Source organism: Phasianus colchicus, chromosome 1 (assembly GCF_987193195.1).
Source record: "Phasianus colchicus chromosome 1, bPhaCol1.hap1.1, whole genome shotgun sequence".
In the NCBI taxonomy this organism is placed as follows: domain Eukaryota; kingdom Metazoa; phylum Chordata; class Aves; order Galliformes; family Phasianidae; genus Phasianus; species Phasianus colchicus.
The window spans coordinates 147,678,778-147,700,471 of NC_143436.1; the positions used below are offsets into that span (position 1 = coordinate 147,678,778).

General features: G+C 41.7%; 1 protein-coding gene across 1 annotated transcript; it reads left to right on the forward strand.

The window, feature by feature from the left end:
- The first annotated feature begins 1,129 nt into the window (after nucleotides 1-1,129).
- Nucleotides 1,130-21,339, forward strand: DCT (dopachrome tautomerase). Its single transcript, XM_031610614.2, has 8 exons — nucleotides 1,130-1,534; nucleotides 10,030-10,329; nucleotides 13,466-13,566; nucleotides 14,270-14,436; nucleotides 17,163-17,342; nucleotides 17,437-17,572; nucleotides 18,602-18,803; nucleotides 20,995-21,339. The coding sequence occupies exons 1-8, from the start codon at nucleotides 1,234-1,236 to the stop codon at nucleotides 21,174-21,176; spliced, it is 1,569 nt and encodes a 522-aa protein (XP_031466474.2). The 5' UTR covers nucleotides 1,130-1,233; the 3' UTR covers nucleotides 21,177-21,339.
- Nucleotides 21,340-21,694: the final 355 nt, after the last annotated feature.

The following is a 21,694-nucleotide window of genomic DNA, read 5'->3' on the forward strand; positions in this document are numbered from 1 at the left end:
AGGGAGAATTTCTTCTCAGAAAGAGTGGTCAGGAACTGGAACAAGCTGCACAGGGAGGTGATGGAGTCATTGACCCTAGAGGTGTTCAAGAAATGTGTAGATGTGGCTCTGAGGGATGTGGTTAATGAGCTTGGTGGGGATGGGTTGGTGACAGGACAAGATGATCTTAGAGGTCTTCAACTTCTCACTTTTGATTGAATAGTTTTATTCTTTTAGCACTAGAGTTGCACCATGGGCAAGAACTGCTGCATGCTAGCAGCTTTTAAAAGTCATTTTTCTCGATGTCCTGAGCAAAACTGCTTATCTGCATGTCTGGTATATGTATTGATCTTACAGACTGTGCCCTGCCAGGTGGGTAATAAATGCTCAGCTGTGACAGTTGTGAAAGTCTGTCAGCCAGACCAGCCCTACAGTTATCTCTGGCGTAATGATGGGGAAAGGATTAGGGAGCAGACAAGTAATGCTTACCCTTTTAAAAACAATTAAATAATTTATTTTGTATGTAAAAAGGCTATTAAGAGCTGAATCCTTTTCCACTTGCCACTAAAATATTTATGGTACAAGCACTGGAATTCTACAGTCAGCAGATGAAGTCTCCAATCCAAGTTGTTACCACTGGGTTTATTAATTTTAATTAATGATGCACTTATATCCTCTGTGCTTCCAGTTCATTTTCTACTGTCTGCTGCTTTCATGGAAAGTGTTATCTAACAGTGAATGAACTACAAAAAGAAGAGATTTCCCCCTTCTGTTTATCTCTGTTTACAGGGTTTTGTTTAAAAAGTTTCTCCAGCCACCTCAGCTAAAATGAGACCATCAATTTCTCAAAGCGCATGAAAGCCTGACAAAACCTGGAGAAATAAATCCGAGGCATTCACCCTTTTGACAAGTTGCCAGAGCCCTCAGGACTTGGGCATCTTTTCTGCCCTTGTTGTCATGTGCAAAACACGAGGATTTACACTGTGCTAATCCCTCTAATGAGGGCTTCTCCCAACCTCTACATAAACCCTGCTTAAAGCTGTGGCTGTAGGGCAGGCACTGCAGAGCCAAAACTCTGTCTTTTAAATGGCATTCAAGGCAATTAGAGACCAGGATTAAACAAACACCCGACACCAGCATCCTCAGCAGTGAGAGGGATTATCCCAGGGGAGCTGCTGCCAGAACCAGGTTGTCCCACAAAGGAGAACTCCGTGCTCCACTCGCTTGGGTCTGGTGGAGAGGCTGCACACAGCAATGGGTGCCCTGAGGTGGCTTTTTTGGGTTGCGCTGAGCTACCTGAGCTGCTGTAGTCTTCCCTGGGCAGAGGCACAGTTCCCCCGTGTCTGCATGACGGTGGAGGCCATTCGGTCGAAGCGCTGTTGCCCAGCCTTGGGGCCAGATCCAGGCAACGTGTGTGGGTCCCTGCAGGGCAGGGGATGGTGCCAGGGTGTGCAGGTGGACACCCAGCCTTGGAGCGGTCCCTACACCCTTCGAAATGTGGATGACCGGGAAAAGTGGCCCCTCAAGTTCTTCAACCAGAGCTGTTGGTGCACAGGTGAGAGGGGGTGCGGGTGGAGGGGATGGGGAAGAATGTATCTGTGAGCATTTCTCTGAAGGCCATAAATGTCCCAGGTGGTGTGAGGCATCAAGGAGCCATCGAACGGACTAGAAAACAGGATGTGAGGAGTGGCTGAAGGTACTGGCATTGTTTAGTCTGGAGAAAAGAAGTCTGAGGGAAGACCTCATCCTCCAGCTGCCTGAAAGGAGGTTGTAGCAAAGGACAGAGTCAATCTCTTTCCTCAGGGTGCAAATGATAGGTTGGGAGGTAATGGCTTCATGTTGTACCAGGGGAGGTTTAGATTGGATATCAGGGAGAATTTCTTCACAGAAAGGGTGCCCAGGGAAATGATGGAGTCCCCACCCCTGAAGAGATTTGTGGACATGGCATTTAGGGACATGGCTTAGTGGCAGACTTGGTAATGTTTGATGATGATGGTCTTGAGAATCTTTTTCAACTTCAGTTATCCCATGACTCTAAGAGGACTTCTAATATTATCATTTTCCTAAAAATACGATAATGCTTATTGCTAAGACATGATAGTTCCTGTATGGGGGCTCCAGAGCAAGAACTGTAAAGGCATTTTGCCTCATGCAATCTTTTGGGCACTGAAGTTTTCCACTAGTCCCTCATCACCTTTTTCCACGGAGTTTTGGATAGTTCAGTGCTGTGTTCCAAACTGATTTCTTGGGTCTATATGACTGCCAAAGAGGCTACTCTGTCTTTTCCCTCTCTTCCTCTTGTTCCACACATGACTTTACACAGGCCTTTGTCTTCATGTTTTGGGAGGCAAAATGGATCAGGAAGCTGATGTGTTTGAAGGGTAACCTGGCCCAAAGAACCATTGTTTTCTAAGACTAGTTCACTAGTACTGGCATCAGGGAAGGAATAGGAAGGAGAAGTCAATGTAGGCTAAGGAGACAGATCCTTATTTGAAGTGCAGCCCTTGTTTAAGGAGGGTTAAAATCAACAGGAACCCAGATTACGCTCAGACTCTTTGCAAGGCTGGGAGGGCATGGTGTAGGGAGTCAGGCAAAAGGCATGTCTCTAGCACTGAAGGTGCCTGTTAGATGGATTTCAAAAGCACCTTGGGATTTCTTGTTGGAAATATAAAGTGGTTTGAAGTCCTCAGCATGGGGAAAAACACCCTTCTTTCCTTCAACCTAATTTTTAGAAATAGCAGACCTATTTTGTCTAAAATGTATCTTGGCTCTCACTATCAGAAAAAAAAAAAAAAAAAAAAAAGCTGTAATCAATCTGAGAAAGATATAACATAAGATTTTAGCCCATGAGATTAAATTTAGCAATTCTGTGGTGAACTCAAAGCAGACAGGTGGTGGCAGATGACTTACATACCTCCAAAACTAAAGTCAGGCATCACATATGGACACAGACTCTGAGTTAGAAGAGCACTAAAGCATGCTGGCATACACTAATATTTACACAGTCTGAGTAATTAGGGCATCAAAACCTGGGATTAAGGTGGGGAGAAGGGTGGGCAATCATTGATTTGTTTGTCCAAATAAAAGCAAGCAGCAGTATTTAATATTTGCTGGGCTGAGTCTTAGGTGATGTGATTATAATGCTGTGTAGCCTCACACTCCTTGTCTATGCTGATCTGTCAGCTCTCATCAGCTCTATAAATCTAGTTTCTCTTTGTGCTTCTACTCTGCGGGTTTATTTTTATTTTTTTTCTCATCTGTTTGTTTTTAAAATTTTGTTTGTTGTACTCCTCTTTCTCCTTATAGTCTTGGTTCTCTAGTTCTACCAGCAGTAAAACATTAGACTGGTAGCCATAGGATGATTTTAAGAAAGGTTTCCTGGGTTCTGTTCTGCTGTGCTCAGCTCAATGCTGTATGGAAAGGCATTTCTAGTATAATGCTAAACAGTTCATAATTGCATGGTATTTGACTTTGATTTGATGTATTTATAATGGCAGTGATTGTGGTTCTGTATCTATTAGATTTTCCTTGTCTTCTTTTTTCTCTGTTTTACATGAGTTTGTCTGCACACCAGTTTTAAGTGCTGCAATGTGTGTTCTTCATTAAGCATCCACAGCTGTGCTGCCTATGACTGTAAATTAAATATGTTCGTTCAAAGGGAGATGGAACAGTGCTGTACTATTAAAGGTTCTTATTTTCCAAATTAACTTCTAGTGCAAACCACCTATCTGAATGGTTTCTGGCCAGTGCAAACTCCAGTCTATTCCAGTGCTCTTTCTAAAGTTTAACGATATGAACAGATGTGTTCCAGTGCCACCTTAGCATTGCCTAATTCATTGTTCAGGTGTGGCATAAACATCAGTCACAGGAACTCCAGCTTCTGTGTAGCTGATGAGTTAGACAGTGCCATTGAACTGTGCCACACTGCTGACGAATAGTATTTTCCATAAAGGGATTCCAGATCTTGTGGGAAGTGCTCAGTTTGAGTTATCTGCTAGAAACTTAATAGCTAAAGATAAAAGGATTGCTGAAAATTTGGCCGTATGTTGAAGAAAAATCTGAGAATAATATCCATCTAGGTCTGGCTACTGAACATTTCTGAAAGAAAAAAGGAAAATCCCAAACACAAACTAATATTAATATTTGGTAGTTATTGTTTTATTGATTATTTTTATAGTTTTCCCATGTTAATTTAATTTTCATATGGAAAAGAAAAAAAAAGCATTTCCTTTCAATTTCTTGGCTTTAACAGAAAATATGCATTAGTCCTTCCTCCACCGGGGACAAATGCAACAGAATAAGATTAGAAAAACAGAAAGATCCAGTTTTATTTCCTTTTTTTTTTTTTTTTTAAATGAAGAGTCATGATCAAAAAGACAATTGCAAGGCTGTTGTCAGCTGCTTGCTGTATGTTCCTAGCAATGTATTGCTGATGACATCATCTCTAGGAAAAAGCTGTGGTTATGGCATGAATGTTGCTGGGAGGTAACAACAGATGTTCAGTTCCTGTCTAATTTCAAATTGAATCTATTGTATGCGTTCTGAAATTCATTTAATGGCACCTAAAATTAATTCAGTTTATATAAATTCTTAAACTGAAATGATGTAATGACAGGTCTTGACTGTGCAGTAGTGTGTGAAGGGGAATATGATCGTTCGTTGTACTCAACACATATAAGCTGTGAGTGTTGAATTGGGCAAAACACTGAATGTCCTGTTCTAATTAACTCTGAAAATGGACATTTATAGCTAATTACACAAAAAAGCAGTACTGCAATAGGATAGTTAAATTTGGTTCAGAAGAGTACTATTGTGGAAGATTTATGAACTAAGTGCTATTTTAAGTTCTAAAGGATGAAACTGTAGTGTACGGATCTGGTACAGCATTATAAAAAGCCCCCTACAGAAGTGAAAACATTACTGCAGTCAGTCATGTGGTTGTTAGTACAGGACATGATGTTGATGCACTGAGGGATGCATCTTGAACTTTTTATTCAATAGCAAATTCACATGTTGTTTCCCTGTGGACTGCCGTTTTGACTCTGTCTTATAGTGGTAACACCATGTCTTGTCACTGCTAATGATGCAATCTAGGAAACCGTCACCTTTAGCCTTGTACTGGTTCACTAGGACCTGACAAACTTGCAAATGGTGTTCTTTCTGTCCTTGTGTGAGCATTTGTGGGACCCAACTGGCACAAACTTTGCAAGATTGCAGTGTTACCACCATTGTTTCTAGTGCACTGAGATACTTAGTGCACTGATATTCCGCTCCATACAGTTCCCTGGTCCTAATCCACTGATTCAAGTGGATGAGCTGATTGAGACACTGTTCATTTTATGGTGTGACAACTGTGCATAGCCATCCAGAATGTGGCTTGTCTTTCATGTCACAGTCACCACTGCTGAAACGCACCACTTACTGCCTCACTGTGCCCATTGCCACTGTTTGATCTCCATAACCATTCAGCAAGCATTCTTAAATGTCAGTGGATGTCATTTTTCCCTCATGGAGGAATTCAGTGACAGCCCTTTGCTTCATACATACTTCCATGTCAAATGCCATTTTGTCAGACTACCTCTCTGCTACCATCTGTCACATGGCAACAAAATGTAATGGAACACTGGTGAGAAGGTTTAACCTCTACTGTCATACCATCAACATCCACTTCTATGTCACGGGCCAACAGAATAAAATAGGAGGCATTATTTTCAAGGTAGCCCTGATGTAACAGGCCCTGTTAGCGTAAGTAAGTACAGATCTTCCATAATCCACAATCAAAATGTTTGTCTGAAATAAATGCAGGAAGAGCTAAAAGAATTAACAATTTTTTCTTATATGGTAGGAATCCTGATCCTATCTTTGAGATACTGAAATATGGTGGTTTTTCAAATTTATTGTATTTATTATTACTGTGGAAGTAACAGTCGTGACAGCTGCTTGGGTTTCAAGGAATTCTAGAATCATTTGGACTGGAAAAGATCTTCAAGATCATCAAGTCCATCCATCAACCCAATGTACTGATCCCATGGCTATACCATGTCCTTTAGTGCCATGTCCACACATCTTTTAAATACCTCCAGGGTGGAGACTACCATTTTCCTGGGCAGCCTGTCATAGTGCTTCATGACCCACTCTGCGAAGAAGTTATTCCTGATGCCTTATCTAAACCTCTTGTGATGGAAATAAAGGCTATTTCCTTACATCCTATCATTTGTAACCTAAAAAAGAGACTAACACTCTCTTCGATGCAACCTCCTTTCAGTTAGTTGTAGAGAGTGATGAAATGTCTCCTTAGCTTCCTTTTCTTCCAGACTAAACAATGCTAGTTCCCTCAGCTAATCCTCTGAAATCCATATTGTTTTCTGGTTCCTTCTCCACCTTCTTTGCTCTTCTCTGCACATACTCCAGTAACTCAATATGCTTCCAGTAGCAAGGAGCTCAAAACTGAACACAATATTCAAGGTTCCATCTCACCAGAGGCATGTACAAAGTTTTCAAAAGAAGGTAGAAAATGGTCAGTGTTAGGTGGGTTCATTATACCAAAGAAGATACACTGAGCTGATGAAATTACTAACTTATTTTACTTTTGATGAGTTACTCTCATGTCTGAAGGCCAACCACATGCTCTAGGTAGAAGAGTCTCTGTGAGCTCCTGCAAATACTGAGGTTAAGAAGGAGCTACAGTGGTGCGTGATAAATAGTGTTACCGTACACCAGCAATGTGTAAGAACATACACCAAATATTATGTCATAGAAAGTGTCATTTTCACAGTGTCATGCCCATGGATTGACTCAGTGGAAGAAGTAGCAAGTACATAGTGCCTTCAGAAACAGCCAGATGCACCCAATTTGACCAGGAAGAGCATCATTACTAATGGTGAGAATAGACACAGAAAAGCTCCTGAGGTATGTGAACCTATCTCCAGATAAAAGAGTTAGTGGAAAAGACACTCCAAATTAATTTTTGTTCAGCAGCAGTGCAATTGTCATTCCCAGCAGCAGTGAACATGCAAGGAATATCTGAACCCAGCTGTGGCATGATCTATTTACAAGAACAACCTTCCACACTATATTGTCTGGGAACCCTAAGAGGTGAAAATTACATCAAGTTATCTTGAGGATAGTTTCAGAGATGTAGTACTCTGAATTGCTACATATTAGTCACTAAAGGCAGAAGACATACAAAAGGATCTTGGAAGGATGTCTCTGTCTTCCTGAAAATGTCTGTTGTGTGCTACATCCTGATAATATGGATTTACTTCTCCTATTCCCTAAGGGCTATATCACTGAGGTCCACCATTGCCAGAGTAGCAGACACTGGAATTAAATTGTGATAAACTGACATATACATTTCACAGTGCTATCATGCAGGAAGTCCACAATATAAGGAAGTTTTTGAAGACAGCTATGCATTATATCCACACCACTGGCCCAGTAGAATGTTTTAGAAACAAATACTGGAAAAGTGCTTTGGCTTAAACATAAAAAACCTGCGTCTGTCTACTGCAGTCATTTGTATTTGCAAAATGGGAAACACTGCAGACCTCCGTCCACTTCTTGCCACTTCAGCTGTTGCATGGTGATAGTTCCATGATACCTGGAGATTGCTGAAAGAAAATGACAAAAAGCATCTTTTGATTTCATGAAGTATTGTTGTGTGCATTTCTGACAAGACAATATTGTCAAACAGACGTGAACATTAAAAATACATCTGACACATTCAACAGAAATAGTGCAGAATGAAATACTTCTTTGCCTGGAGTTAGATTCCAACCTCTTCTAGTCTTCAGTCCTCTTTCTTGCACAGTAAAAGCTCATGTCTCATTGAAAAAAGTCTGGTAAAGTGGTGGAAAAAAAGACCCCTGGGATTACATTATCGATCTAAGTGTTGAGGGAGAAAATCCCACAGGGCACCAACTGGATATAATTAACACCTGTGTGAGGACAACGGGCAAGGAATCATTGGTTCACTTAACTACAGAAGCCTTGCCTATAGAGAAAAGTTTCTTTTTCGTGAAGATGACTCATCATTTCAGGCTTTTGCAAATCTCTTTTCATAGTCCAAAGAGGTGCATAGAGTATACCTAAATGTGGCTGTTTAGAGAAAAAGGATGCTGAGAGATGACTAGGACAAACCTGGTCCTGTGCTAATTTTGTTTCTGTTAGTGCATCACTTCAAGGATGCACACAAACAATTCAACATGATGCTTATCCAATGCTGCAAGTAGATGAAAGTGTGACTGCTGATCTCAAAAAAGGTTGTTGACAGAATTTGTCATTGGTTAACTACTACTTTGCCATTCTGCTCTTAAAAAGGATTAAGTTGTATGTGAGGGACAACAGCTACAATTGCTTGTTTTTTTCTGACATAAGCCATCAGCCCCCTAAAATGATGCAGACCCATAGCTGCTGATTTCTTCTTTGCTTGCTGGATCATGACAACTGAGTCCAGCTGCTCCTACCTGCTCTGGGGAGGAATCTAAGCAATATACTTGGAAACTGTCTTTCTGATATGCCACTGGGTTTTGTATGATCCAAAACCTGGTTAAAGATCTTCACCCTCATGGTCCCTAAGATGGACTTGAGCTTCATGATAACCTATTGATCTTGCCTCTGGAGTAACCATAAGCTCTCTGAACCTGCAGTTAAATTCTCATGACCTCTTGATAGGACTCGCAGGAATCTGTCACATATGTTTACAGCTCAACATCCCTTACCCTAGAGCTAGCCACAAGCTATATAGCCTTCTGAGTAACATCCCTCATAATCTTGGCAGTCTTTGAAATTGGTATTAGGCCTTATAGGCCCTGTCAATCTAAAATCCTACTTTTGTGTTTTCTGTTGTTTGCTCACAGACACAAGCCTGTTGCCTAGGGACATCTTGCTCCTCCAGGAGCTTTTCACAAGCCATTTCTCCATTTCTGTATTAACCCCAAGCCCATTTGGATCTGCCTGCACAGATATGTGTGGGGAGCAGTGAGGTTTTATGGCATTTTGATAGAGAGTTGATATAGTCATAGAGGAGCATGTATGTGTGTGTAGCTGAGGTTGGAGAGAGTTTCAGTGCACTTTTGGAGAACTGAAAAGAGATCCCTGGTTGTCTCCTCACACCCTCCTTCCCCCTAGCATCAATGCTCACTGTCCCACACTGATGCTTTGCAGTCTGCACTCCTGTGCATGGGACGGAGACAGATATGAACTGCTGGAATGACTTTCCCCCTCTCCTCCAGCCAAAGCAAAGGGAGCTTCAGCAGAGCCATTCTGCTGCTTCTGGCACTCTGCCATGGTGGGCAGAGGGCCACAGAATCTGTGCTTTGCTTAAAGTAAGCTCTATTTCCTCGGGATCTTCCATCGCTTTAGAGGATCCAAGTTAATAGAGGAGAGCAGAGCTGATTACTTGCCTAAGGAGTGATGCCAGTGGGGAATGATGGTTTTGCACTATTTCTCAGGCTCCTTTTTCAGCACTATTTAATTCTTAATATTCCTAAAGTGTGACTAGCAACACCCCCAGTACCTCTACTGGACTGTGCTAATTCCTGGATACACTGCTAACAGACATTAGCTTTTCCTAGGCTTTGTCCTTAAGAGAACTGTTTTGATTGTTAGTGGACTTTTTTTTTTTTTTCCTTTTTCTTTTTTTTTTTTTTTTGAGTTTGATCCTGGAAGTCTGGGAACACTTGAGAGCCAATCAAGCAAAGCATTTAATCACCTGCTTAACCTGGAGTGCTTAGCCCTCTGTTCATCTAGAGGCTTAGACTCCTCACATGCCTGAAGGCTTCATGGAGCTCTTAGTGCCTTGGGGCATCAAGCCCATTATCCAGTGCATTTCCTCCCCAACCAGCTGAGTGATTCTTGGCCCTGACCCTGCTCTGGGATGCAAGCCATCCTTCTAGTTAACCAGCTGGCAGCTGCCAGTCTGTTCAGTTGCTGCCCCTTCCAGGAACTGAAATGTCTGGGGAAAATGAAAGATAATTCACAATTCTTCTGCATTTCAATGGTAGTTTTCTCTGATTCACAATTTCATGTCTTTTCTCTCTCTTCATTCAGGCAACTTTGCTGGCTATAACTGCGGTGACTGCAAGTTTGGTTGGACTGGCCCTGACTGCAGTGTGAGGAAGCCACCAGTTGTCAGGAAAAACATCCATTCCTTGACAGCAGAGGAGAGGGAGCAATTCTTTGATGCTCTAGACCGTGCAAAGTCTACCATCCACCCAGACTATGTGATTGCAACTCAGCACTGGATGAGTTTGCTTGGCCCCACCGGAGAGGAACCACAAATTGCCAACTGTAGCATTTATAATTACTTTGTTTGGCTTCATTACTACTCTGTCAGAGACACGCTCCTAGGTTAGTGCTTTTCTTGTCCAATGAGCTTTGTTGGTAAATGAAAGGGTGAAAAGTATCATTGCTGAACAATGTAAGTATGCTTATCACAGCTGCATTACTACAACAAGCAGTGAAGGGTGGTTGGGAACAGGAATGGGCTGCCCAGAGAGGTGGTGGAGTCACCGACCCTGGAGGTGTTCAAGGAACATTTGGATGTTGTGTTGAGGGACATGGTTTAGCGAGAACCATTGGTGGTGGGTGAATGGTTGGACTGGATGATCCTGTGGGTCTTTTCCAACCTTAGTGATTCTATGATTCTATGAAGCCCAGCAGAAGGTCTGTACGGTAAAACAGTTGGTGCTGACAAGCCAACAGTTTTCAGCTGAGGGTGGTTCAGACTTGCTTTGGGCCTGCTGTAGTCTGGTCCCAGTGAATGAATGCTCCAATGCACTCTGACGCCTCTTCTATCTGACAGGGAGGCAGCTCACAGGTTCCAAGATAACTCCAGTGGGTGAACCAAAGAGAGGTCAGTCAATGACCCATTTCAGAAGAACATTCCTAGTCCAGAATACAGCACAGATGCAGCAGCAGTGGGAAGGGGGCTCTGCAGTGGTGAAGGCAGAGACTTTGGGGACTGGCATGCTGTTGCTTTCTCTGTTTTTCAGCAAGTCAGTAAGGGTGGGATTGACCTGACCAGCTACATAAGCTTTTAAAACCAAATCAGGTTAGATGTTTAGGTATCTATCTCCGTGCTTTCTCCCAGCTCAGAATTCCTAGTCCTCGTGGCTCTTCTAGACTGAAGTACCTATGCCAGCATAATTTAACAAAGCCCAGCTTCCACAGGAAGAGGCAGCAGTGTGGCTTTTCTAGCCAGCAACCCTACATACAGGCTGTGGAGTTTAGCATTCAAGTATCTCCATGTGAGTGAGACAGCTGGTGAAATTTGCCCACATGTACCTCCTTGCTAGAGGGCATTTGTTATCCCACAGTGGATTTTCTCCACTTTCCCTTCTGGCACTGTCCCATTTTATAAGACTGAATGGAGTAGAATCATAAAATCATAGAAAAAGGAAAAGACCTTGAAGATCATCAAGTCCAACCACAACCTAACCATACTAACCTAACAACCCTCTGCTAAATCATGTCCCTGAGCACCACATCCAAATGGTTTTTAAACACATCCAGGGATGGTGACTCAACCACCTTCCTGGGGAGCCTACTCCAGTGCTTAACAATCCTTTTGTAAAGAAGTTTTTCCTGATATCCAACCTAAACTTACTGTGGCACAACTTAAGGCCATACTGAGTACTCTCAAGTCTAGCCAGAGCAAAGGTCCTTCAGGTGATAGGACAGTCGTGAGAAAAGGGGAAGAAGCAACTTCCAGTGCTGCTGCAGGGATAAATAAACCTGTATGTAGGTTGAAGCTTGCTGCAGTAATAAGCAAATCCAAGTGTGGTTTGAATCCCCTACTCTTTCAATGTCTCATGTGTGGGATTTCTCCCACTTGACTGCTTTTCTCCATATGCTGTAGTAAAGAAAAATGTGGAGAAGGGTGTCAGCTGATCAGATATCAAACTTATATAATGCTGGCTGCACCAAGGAAATGCAGGTAGGTGTCGAAGCACATTTCTATGTGATATTTTGCTGATGCCTTTATTGCAAAATTGCTAGATGTCTTGAAATAGTTCTTGTCAAAAGTGAAACATGAATGATAACTAATCTATCTTTGTAGAGCTCTATAAATTTGAATTTCCGTGTCTTCGTGAATACTTGAGTGAGGAGAGAAATGGGTTAATTTTGAATAGAAAATAGATTTTCCCAGTCTTTGTGGTCAAGTACCCATCAAAAGACATTGTGCATTCTTTATGGATATTTTTGCAGCTTAAAAGTGTATACTTTTAAAGCTTGCTAGATTAATTATCATTTTGAGAAACAAGTGCTCTGTCAGATAGGCATCAATCAAAAACTCTCTTTGGAGAAGAATTACTTGCCTCCAATATTATCACTCAGACACTGGGAAGCTTTTTGTATTCTGGGAAACATCAAGGTGATGTGCTGTTTGATCTGTGTTGCCAAATCAAACAGTTAGTGCCTGAGAATCTGTTCTTGCGGATCACTGTTTGGTATGTCTCTTTTTTTCTGTCTTCTTTTTCTTTTTCCTCATTATTACAGCTACTGTGGCCTGTTAGACACTACAAATCATCCAGTCATATAAAGAAATAAGATCAGAATTTTTATGGATCTCAGAAGGAACCTCAATATTTGTTGGATTTCTAGAATGAAAAAACCTGGATTCCTCCTGAAATCTAGCATGAGACTTAATTCTAAAGGCTTAGCTAGCCTTTATGCTCAGCAAACAGTATTTCCATACAAAAGGCATTACAGATGCTTTTGTATTTTCTTTCACATAGAGCTAAAATATGTTGCATCAAGTAGCATTTTTTTTGCTAAGGTAAGAATTTATTTGGAAAAACGAAAAAGATGGTGTGATCAGACAGCTAAAGAAAGATGGATCTAATTTGTCATTACACTTTTTGAAAAAAATGCACCCTGGTTTCATTGAGGATAGTTGAAATTGTGGGAGCAGCTCTTTTGCTGAACTTCTCGAGGCCAGTAAGGGAAGCAGTGATCAGGACTGCAGCTATCCAAAATGCACAGCAGCAGCCAAAATGAAAGCTACCAAATTTCCCCTGACCAGATTCCTGCTTCACCTCCTTATGAATTGTTGCAAAAAACCCTCATCACTTTACCTTTTTTCTTCTTTAGTGGGAACCAACCCTGAAGAGAAACAACAAGCAGGATTTGATGAAAAGTGGTAAAGGATATGTTGAATTACCTTTGGCAGGCTATGGAAAGTGTTGATGCTCTCTTGATAGATAAGCTGTGAAAGTCCTGCTGCTCAACATGAGAGCAAGCTAATATTTTCAATAGTAAGACTGCTTAAAAAAAACAACCCCAAAACAGTTTAAATGAGAAGAAATGTTCACAATACCATTCTTGTCCCCTGTAAGCATTACAGCCTTTGATCTGTGCACTCTTTCCAAAAGAGCAGAGCTGAAGATTCTCATTTAACTCAGCTACAGGCAGCAGAAGAAGGTGCTCTCTTTACTTCCAGCTTCACTTGGTGCTGAAGTGCTTATTTTATCTTCTTTTGTAGGGCCTGGCCGCCCCTTCACAGCTATTGATTTCTCCCATCAAGGACCTGCCTTTGTAACTTGGCACAGGTACCATTTGCTGTTGCTGGAAAGAGACCTGCAGGTTAGCTAAACAGCCTCTTTCTTTTCTCACACAACTCTCTTTTGCTACACATTTTTGTTGCTTCAGCCAAGGGTGTTATTTCCTTGGACTGATTCTTATACAAACTGTCAAGAGTGTTTGCTCACAGATCCTTTTTTATGTAAAGGGAAATGATTGCTTTCAAGATATTGAGGACTGAACAGTTTCTTACTGCAAACAGTGATATGAATGCTGTTGTCAAGATTTTTCTTCTTCATAACGTAGAACAGAAGATGTGAATTAGAAATGCTCATTAATGAAAACAAAATAAACATAAAACACCCACCTATGTAAAACCTGTGGATAGCATCTGCTGGAAAGCAGGCAACAAGCAAGAAAGCCACATCAAGGATTTCCCTCTTCAAGTATGCTGTTATATATTTATTAGTTTCATATATTTAGTGTAGGTATTTTTACTGCTTAGTCTCTGAGTTGGTAGAAAAGCTAACATAGACAAAAAGAGGGCAATCCAACAGCAGTTTAACTATTCACAGCATATTTTCTGGGTCTGACTTAACACCCCAGTGTTTTGAAAGTGCTGGAGCAGCACTGTGAAGTGTGCGTAGTTACCTTCAAGTGAAAAGCGGAATGCAGAATGCCACCCAGTGGCATCATCTGCAGGAATCACTTTCTTTCTCTTTCCTTTGAAGGTGATCCTCCATTAATGCATTTCTGTCCATTGCAGCGACTGATGGGCAATGAGTCCTTTGCGCTTCCCTACTGGGACTTTGCTACAGGTAGAAACACGTGTGATGTGTGCACAGACCAGCTCTTCGGAGCACCGCGGCCAGATGAGCCAGGGCTGATCAGCCTGAACTCCAGATTCTCCCGGTGGCAAATAGTTTGCAACAGGTATGGAAATATCTAGGGAAAGCCTGCATACTCACCAAATCTTGTTTTGGCTTTATAGAAAATTAGAGATGAACTGAAAAATCTTTCTCATTTCACTGGGTGAGATTTTAACTCTGATGTGTTTAGTGCTGTTTTGGAACTGTGGAGACTATGGAACACCCTGAAACTTTGAAATCCCTCAAATCCATGATAAAGCACATGGACAGATGTGATAGTGACATCCAGCATGGCTCTACTAAAGGCAAATCCTGCCTGATAAATTTGGTGGCCTTCTAAAATAGGGTTAAAGTGTTTGTCAATAAGGAAAGAGCAACTGATGTCATCTACCTGGACTTGTGCAAAGCATATGACACTGTTCCACACAACATCCTTCCCTTTAAAATGGAGAGACATATATTTGATGGATGAACCACTTGGTGGATAAGGAATTGACTGGATGTCCACATTCAAAGTATTATGGCCAATGGCTCAATGTTCAGGTGGAGACCAGTGATGAGTGGTGTTCCTCATTGGTCTGTACTGGGAGCAGTACTGTTCAGCATCTTTTTTTGGCAGTGTGGACAGTGAAATTGAGTGCACCCTCAACAGGCTTTCAGATTACAATAAGCTGAGTAGTGTGGTAGACACACTGGAGGGAAGGGATGCCATCCAGAGGGACTCGGACAGGTTTGAGAGGTGGGCCTGTGTGAACCTCAGAAAGTTCAACATGGTGGAGTACAAGGTCCTGTACCTGGATTGAGGCAATCCTAAGCATAAATACAGGCTGGGCAACGATAGAGAGCAGCCCTGCAGAGGACGACTTGGAGATGTTGATTGATGAAAAACCAAACATGAGCTTGCAAAGTGCACTTGCAGCCCAGAAAACCAAACATATCCTTGGCTGCATCAAAAGAAGTGTAATCAGCAGGTCAGGGGAGTGATTGTCCCCTTCTTCTCTGCTCTTGTGAGCCCTCACTTGCATTCAGCTGGGACCTGCAGTGGAATAGGATGAGGAGCTGTTGAAGTGGGTCTAGAGGAAGGCCACAAAGATGATCAGAAGGCTGGAGCACCTCTTCTGTGAAGACAGGCTGAGAGGACTGAGGTTGTCCAACTTGCAGAAGAGAAGGCTCCAATGGCCTTCCATATCTGAAGGAGGCCTACAGAGGAAGAACACTTTATCACTGAGCATAGTGATAGGACAGGGGTAACAGTTTTGAACTAAAAGAGGGTATGTTTAGAGTAGATATTAGGAAGAAATTCTTCACTGTGTTGGTGATGAGACACTGAAACACATAGCCCAGAGAAGCTGTGGATGCCCTATCCTTTGAAGTGTTCAAGACCAGAGTGGATAGGGCTTTGGGCAACCTGATCTAGTGGGAGGTGTTCCTGCCCATGGCAGGAGATTGGAACTTGATGAACTTTGGTGTTCCTTCCAACCCCAAACACTGTTATTCTGTAATTCTATGACTGACTTCAAAGTAGCTGAGATTTCACACAGAAGACAACACGGAGAGAATACATTCTTGCTGTCAGCTGTCTGTAGGCGTATATTGATTTGGTTAAATGCAGGGCTTTGATGATGGGTTCATGTACAGGACTGGGGCAGAATAGCATAAGATGCTGCCAGTTATAATGCTCATATCACATCCTGTCAGATGTGGGGTAGCGTGCAGTCAGCCAGATGAAGATTCTAGGAGCTCAAGGCTTTTCAGGAAAGAGTCTCTTTCTGTGGATACCTAAAGTGCTACTTGAAATTCTGCCTTTAGGCACCAATTGGCTTTAACCCTTGCCCTTACTTTTTCTTTAAGATGATAGACTTTTTTTTTTCTTGGATACTGAAATGACTAAACTCTTGTCTTGTCAAGGTTAAACAACAGAGGGCTTTTGTTTATTTCAGGAATTTTTGAAAATGCCGTTTCATTTTACACTGAATAGCAAAGTTTTTTTTCTTCAGTGTTTCACTGTTTTTCTCCTCTTCCTTCCCTCTTTCCTTCCCTGATAGAAGGGGCTTGCCCTTTACTAACTAGTAGGCAACATCTGCAACAGCTCCTGAAAAATGCAATACATTGCTATCTCTTTTCTTCTAAAGGAGTGAAGGATGGAAAGTGAAAACTTGCTTTCTGTCATACTTATATTTTCTTTAGCTCATCCCACAGAGGGACTTTCCTGCTTTTTTCGTCTTTCTAAGAATGAAAAACTGTCCTTGCTCAGATTCTCTTAGACTGTCTGTTAAAAACTATTATTGGGAGGAGAGGAGGTATGAAGGGAATTTCACTTGCTTTTTCTGAAGTGTTCCCTCTGCGGAAGGTGAGCCTAGATACTCTGTCCGAATGACTGACCTTCACCAGTCAGTGGAAGCCATGGCCTGGGAACAGTTCAGCTATAACTTCAGCTTCTAGTCTGTGGGAAGGGAACTGAACCTCCTTATGGGATGCCTGTCACGAAGATCTGCTCTCTTACACCTATAGCCAGGGCCCCAAAACCCCAGCCTGGCTGAGGCAGGCAGGGCCCTCTGTGTCCGTGTGTCCCAGCCCCTGCTCCAGCAGCACCACCCAGAGCAGGGTGCCCAGGCCCACGGCCAGGCGGCTTCTGGAGAGCTGCAGGGAGGAGACCCCACAGCCTCTGGGCAGCCTGTTCTTTTCTTATGCTATAGCAAAAAAAAAAAAAAAAGGAAAAAACCAAACAAACCAACAAAACAGGCTTCAACCCTTTCTCCTAACTTGTGCTACTTTTTGTTTCATGCTCAGCTTGAATGATTACAACCGCCTGGTGACACTGTGCAATGGCAGTGATGAAGGACTGCTCCAACGAAGGCCGCCGAGGGACTCGGGTGAACAGCTGCCCACTGTGGAGGACGTCAGGAGATGCCTTTCCCTGCATGAGTTCGACAGCCCTCCGTTTTTCCGCAATTCCAGTTTCAGCTTCAGGTTGGTCCTAGAGCTAGCTGAATCATGGCTATTTCTTATTTGTGCGTTTTTCAGCAGTATGTGGTTACTTAATGCTGCTTTTACCTGTCCACAGGAATGCACTGGAAGGCTTCAATACACCAGAGGGAGCCCTGAACTCGCCAATGCTGAACCTCCATAATTTGGCTCACTCTTTTCTGAATGGAACCAGTGTTCTCCCTCACGCAGCTGCCAATGATCCCATCTTTGTGGTATGGCTTTTTCCTCCAGCATGAGTGCAAATGGCTGCATCTCCGAGGCAGCTGTCTCACCACAAATTAGCAGAAATAGAAGAGAATTCCCTAGAAACAAATTCTTTAATTACAAAAGGACAACTCTTTCCTTGAATTCTGTCACACTTGTGTGGTGGGCAAATAAAGATGGTAAAAAAATACAGGATGATTTGTAAAACATAGAATGAGTTTCTAGGAGGAAGTGCTGCCTATCAGACTGCCCCTGAATCCTTTTATTAGGTGGTATCTGAAGTTAATGTCTTTTACCAGATGATTTTACAGCAACAAGGAAATACTGAAAATTGGGTTAATTATTTTAGAGCAGTGGACTGAGAAGTTTGTTTCTTTGTCTCAAACTTCAGAAGCTAAAAAGAATGACATCTAATATCAAGATCTCTTGAGGAATAGAAGTGATTTCATTGGTGCATGAGTACATTACTGCACTGCAGTGAGCAGCACGAACAGCAAAGTGCAAATAAAAAGCCATCAGCTGACTCTGCTACATATCTTCCCTGCCTAATGAATTCATGCTAATTTTGCCTTCCTCTTTGTTAAATTAAACCACAGTGATTATACAGAGAAACTGTAAAACAATTCATTACTTTCTTACCTTTATTTTTAGATTGCAATCTTTTGATGGAGAAATTAGTCAGAGTAGTTATGTGCTCTGGTTTGTTTCCTTAAAAATTCTTGAATTCCTATGTGAATTCTTTTTTATATTATCAAATCTTTAATTTACCGTACTATAATTTTATGTGCAGGATTATCCATGAAACACTTTTGAAGTTTTTTCCATGGTGATAAATGAAAAGCATAAGTACGCTAGAAATTAGTCTGGGCTGTCCCAGACTGTTGTCTGAACCCCTACATAAGCCCTGTAATTTTAGCATCCTCACCAATCCCTTGTGTGGTTGGCTCAAGATCTGTGCTGAACTAAGGAACTGCTTTAAATGCTTTTGAGCTTAGAAAGAGCATAATAAACATGTGTGCCCATATATCAATTTGCAGGTTCTTCACTCCTTTACTGATGCCATCTTTGATGAGTGGATTAAGCGGTTTCATCCCCCTGACAATGCCTGGCCTGAGAAGCTGGCTCCTATCGGTCACAACAGACTGTACAACATGGTCCCTTTTTTCCCTCCTGTAACCAATGATCAACTCTTCCAGACTGCAGAGCAGCTTGGCTACACCTATGCCATTGAACTGCCAGGTAAGTCTCAGAGGCCAAGAAATGAGACAGCTCGACTTTTCAATGACATAGACATTTGGAACATAAGGCCCTGCTCCCAAAAGCATGGGTCTGTTCACCTGGTCACTAGCAATCCCATAGCATAGCTTAGGCAGCTGTAACTCATCAGGTAAGCTGTAATAGCTGCAAAAATGTCTATACTAGTTTGCTTCTTCTCTGCAGCAGAATGCATGAACTTGAAGTCCTCTGGCATCATTCATGCTCCTTTGGGGCTAAGGAACCTTTGATTTTAGTTCCTCTTCCCAGGACTAGTGATGCCTGTTACAAAATGCTTTAATCTGTCAGAGGTCAGGCACTCTGCCAGGGAGCTGGTTTCTTGACATTTGTTTTGCACACAGCCCCGTAGCATACTGTCCCATGAAACACATTAGAGATGTACTCTGTTAAAATTTGAATGCCCTGGAGAGATATCTCTAGGTGTTTTGTATTATAAACCCCCAGTTTTAAAGATTTTCCTTGCCTGTATGCCTAAGGGTTTTTCTGCTTGTTTGAAATTACCTTTGACACAAATTGGACAAAAGAACGTCCCCTAGGCCCTCCAACCAAAGCCCCTCCAACAAAATCAGAGAATTTGAAAGACAAGCTACAAATATTTGCAGAAGGCACAAGTATAAGAAATGTATAAAAACCATGCTTCAACTGCTTTACTAAAGATTAAATCTGAGCAGTTTCTTTCTCCATATCTGTATTTCTTTGAGAGGCAGTTGGTGCTTATCTAACCTATGTGGACAGAATTTTCTTCTAAGTGCTTGCCTTGTATCTGTGGTTTTAATCTGTGGAAACAGTTAAAAGGTCTACAGATTGTGATGGATCAAAACCCCTCTCCTCAAGCTGCGTTCACGCAGGAGAACCCTGATTTATGGAGGCATGCTGGTTGCCTTGGAAGTGCTTTTCTCAGAGACATTTCTAGAATTTCCCCTGAAAATGGAATCTTCTTTTACAGAGTTTCAGTTTTCCTCCTCCTGGGCCACTGTCCCTGCTTCTGCTTGGGAACTGCTGCTACTCTTTGCCATAACTTAGCTAGAAAGGAACAAAGGCAGTTTACTATTCTGCTGCTTCTTAACTCCTGCCTAAATAAATTATTAGCTCTCCATGAAGCAGTGTACCTGTCCCTGTATGGATAGTTAATGTTAGAGAATAACGGTTTTTACATTAAATCCCCTCTTTTAACTACGTGTATAACTTGCTAATTCTTCTTTACCGAACCAAGTTATAAATTAACATATGTAGTGCACTCCTGGCTCTTATTTGAGAGACAGCAGCAAACAACACTGGGAATTTGCTTCATTAAAGAATGATTGTTTTCAACTCTTTTTTGGCAGAGAAAGCACATGGGGCACACAATGTGTAGTTGCTTTTATAGTCAATGTGGCATCTACTCAAGCACTCTGGAGTTAAGCCTTAATATCTAAACATCTTCTGAATACTTTAAATCCCACTGAGAGTTTTTTTGTGAATATTTATTCAAACATTATTGGTACGACCTTAGTATTTGTAGTATTTTGTAGAACAGGACAGCAGGCAATTGTTGTTGCTGAAAGCATAAAGGAAAAGACAAAATAGAGTCATTCAATCAAGTGGAGCTGAGATGAAGTCATTTACACAGGATTGCTGTAAGAGTGGACAATATTATCTCAGAAGACAGTAGTTCCTTAGAAATGGTTTGAAAGCAGAGGTTGTAATCTGGAGCTGGCCAGAAGAACTGTGCTAAGCAGTGTTTTCTGTTAAAAACTTGACAGTGGACTGCACTGTGGTCTATTAAAATAATAATAAAAAAGAATGTTTTCCACTGATCAGAATATCTTGAAACAGCTATATGGAAATATCCCCCTAGGAAAAATTGCTTAAATCATTCATAATTTTGGCCAAATTAAATAAGACCGTAACTTAATGTTAATCTTTCCCATTCCCAATACTTATATTTGTTTGAAAGACTGAAGCTTAAATTCAGCCATAGACTTCTCTGGCAGGAAATGTCTCTGGTGATGGTGTGTTGGTTACACAGTGCATTACCACCTTCCACTTTGGCCCTTGGTTCTCTTAGACACACAGGCAATAGCAATGAGCAGGCTGTGGGAAATTTGCTTCCTTCCACATGATTTGAGAAATGAAATCGCTGTCTGTTTTCACTTCAGATATTTTATGTTTCCAGGTTCACTTGAAGAAAGCCAAGCGTGGGCTGCCATGGTTGGATCCACAATTGGAGGAACGCTGATAGCTTTGGCTGTGCTTGTTCTGCTGCTTGTACTTTTCCAGCACCGAAGGCAGAGAAAAGGTTTTGAACCACTGATGAATGTGAGATTCAGCTCCAAAAAGTACATGGAAGAGGCCTAGTGCCTTGGCTTTGTTCCCTTGCTCATTCTGCTGAGAAGTGACCTTGATTGATTTATTCAAATCTGAGCAGAGTTTAGCCAACCTTATCACACACACCTTTGGCAGCGGACTACATTGTTCTCTTTCAGTTTTTCCAGTTATCTTGTGAATTGTGATATATGAAGTCTCTGGGTACATATGTGCAAGGCCCAAGAGAGACCAGAGTTTTCTCATTACCAAACATTATCTGGAGTGTGTGACACTTAAAAGTCATCAAATCTCTATAGAGTTAGATCGAGACGGTTAAGAATCAAAATAGAAGAAAAACATCTTGAATTAGCGAGATTTTTTTTTCTGCTCAATTTCATTTTGATTTCATTTAGCAGCCCTGTGATGTGCTGAAAGTTTTAAACTCTACATATACATTTGAATAGCTTATTATTTTATGGTTATCAATAAATGTTCTAAAGAATGTAGTTCATTTGCAGGGGCTTAAAAATGTTTTGTGCAATGTGGCAAAATACTGTGGGAACCCCATG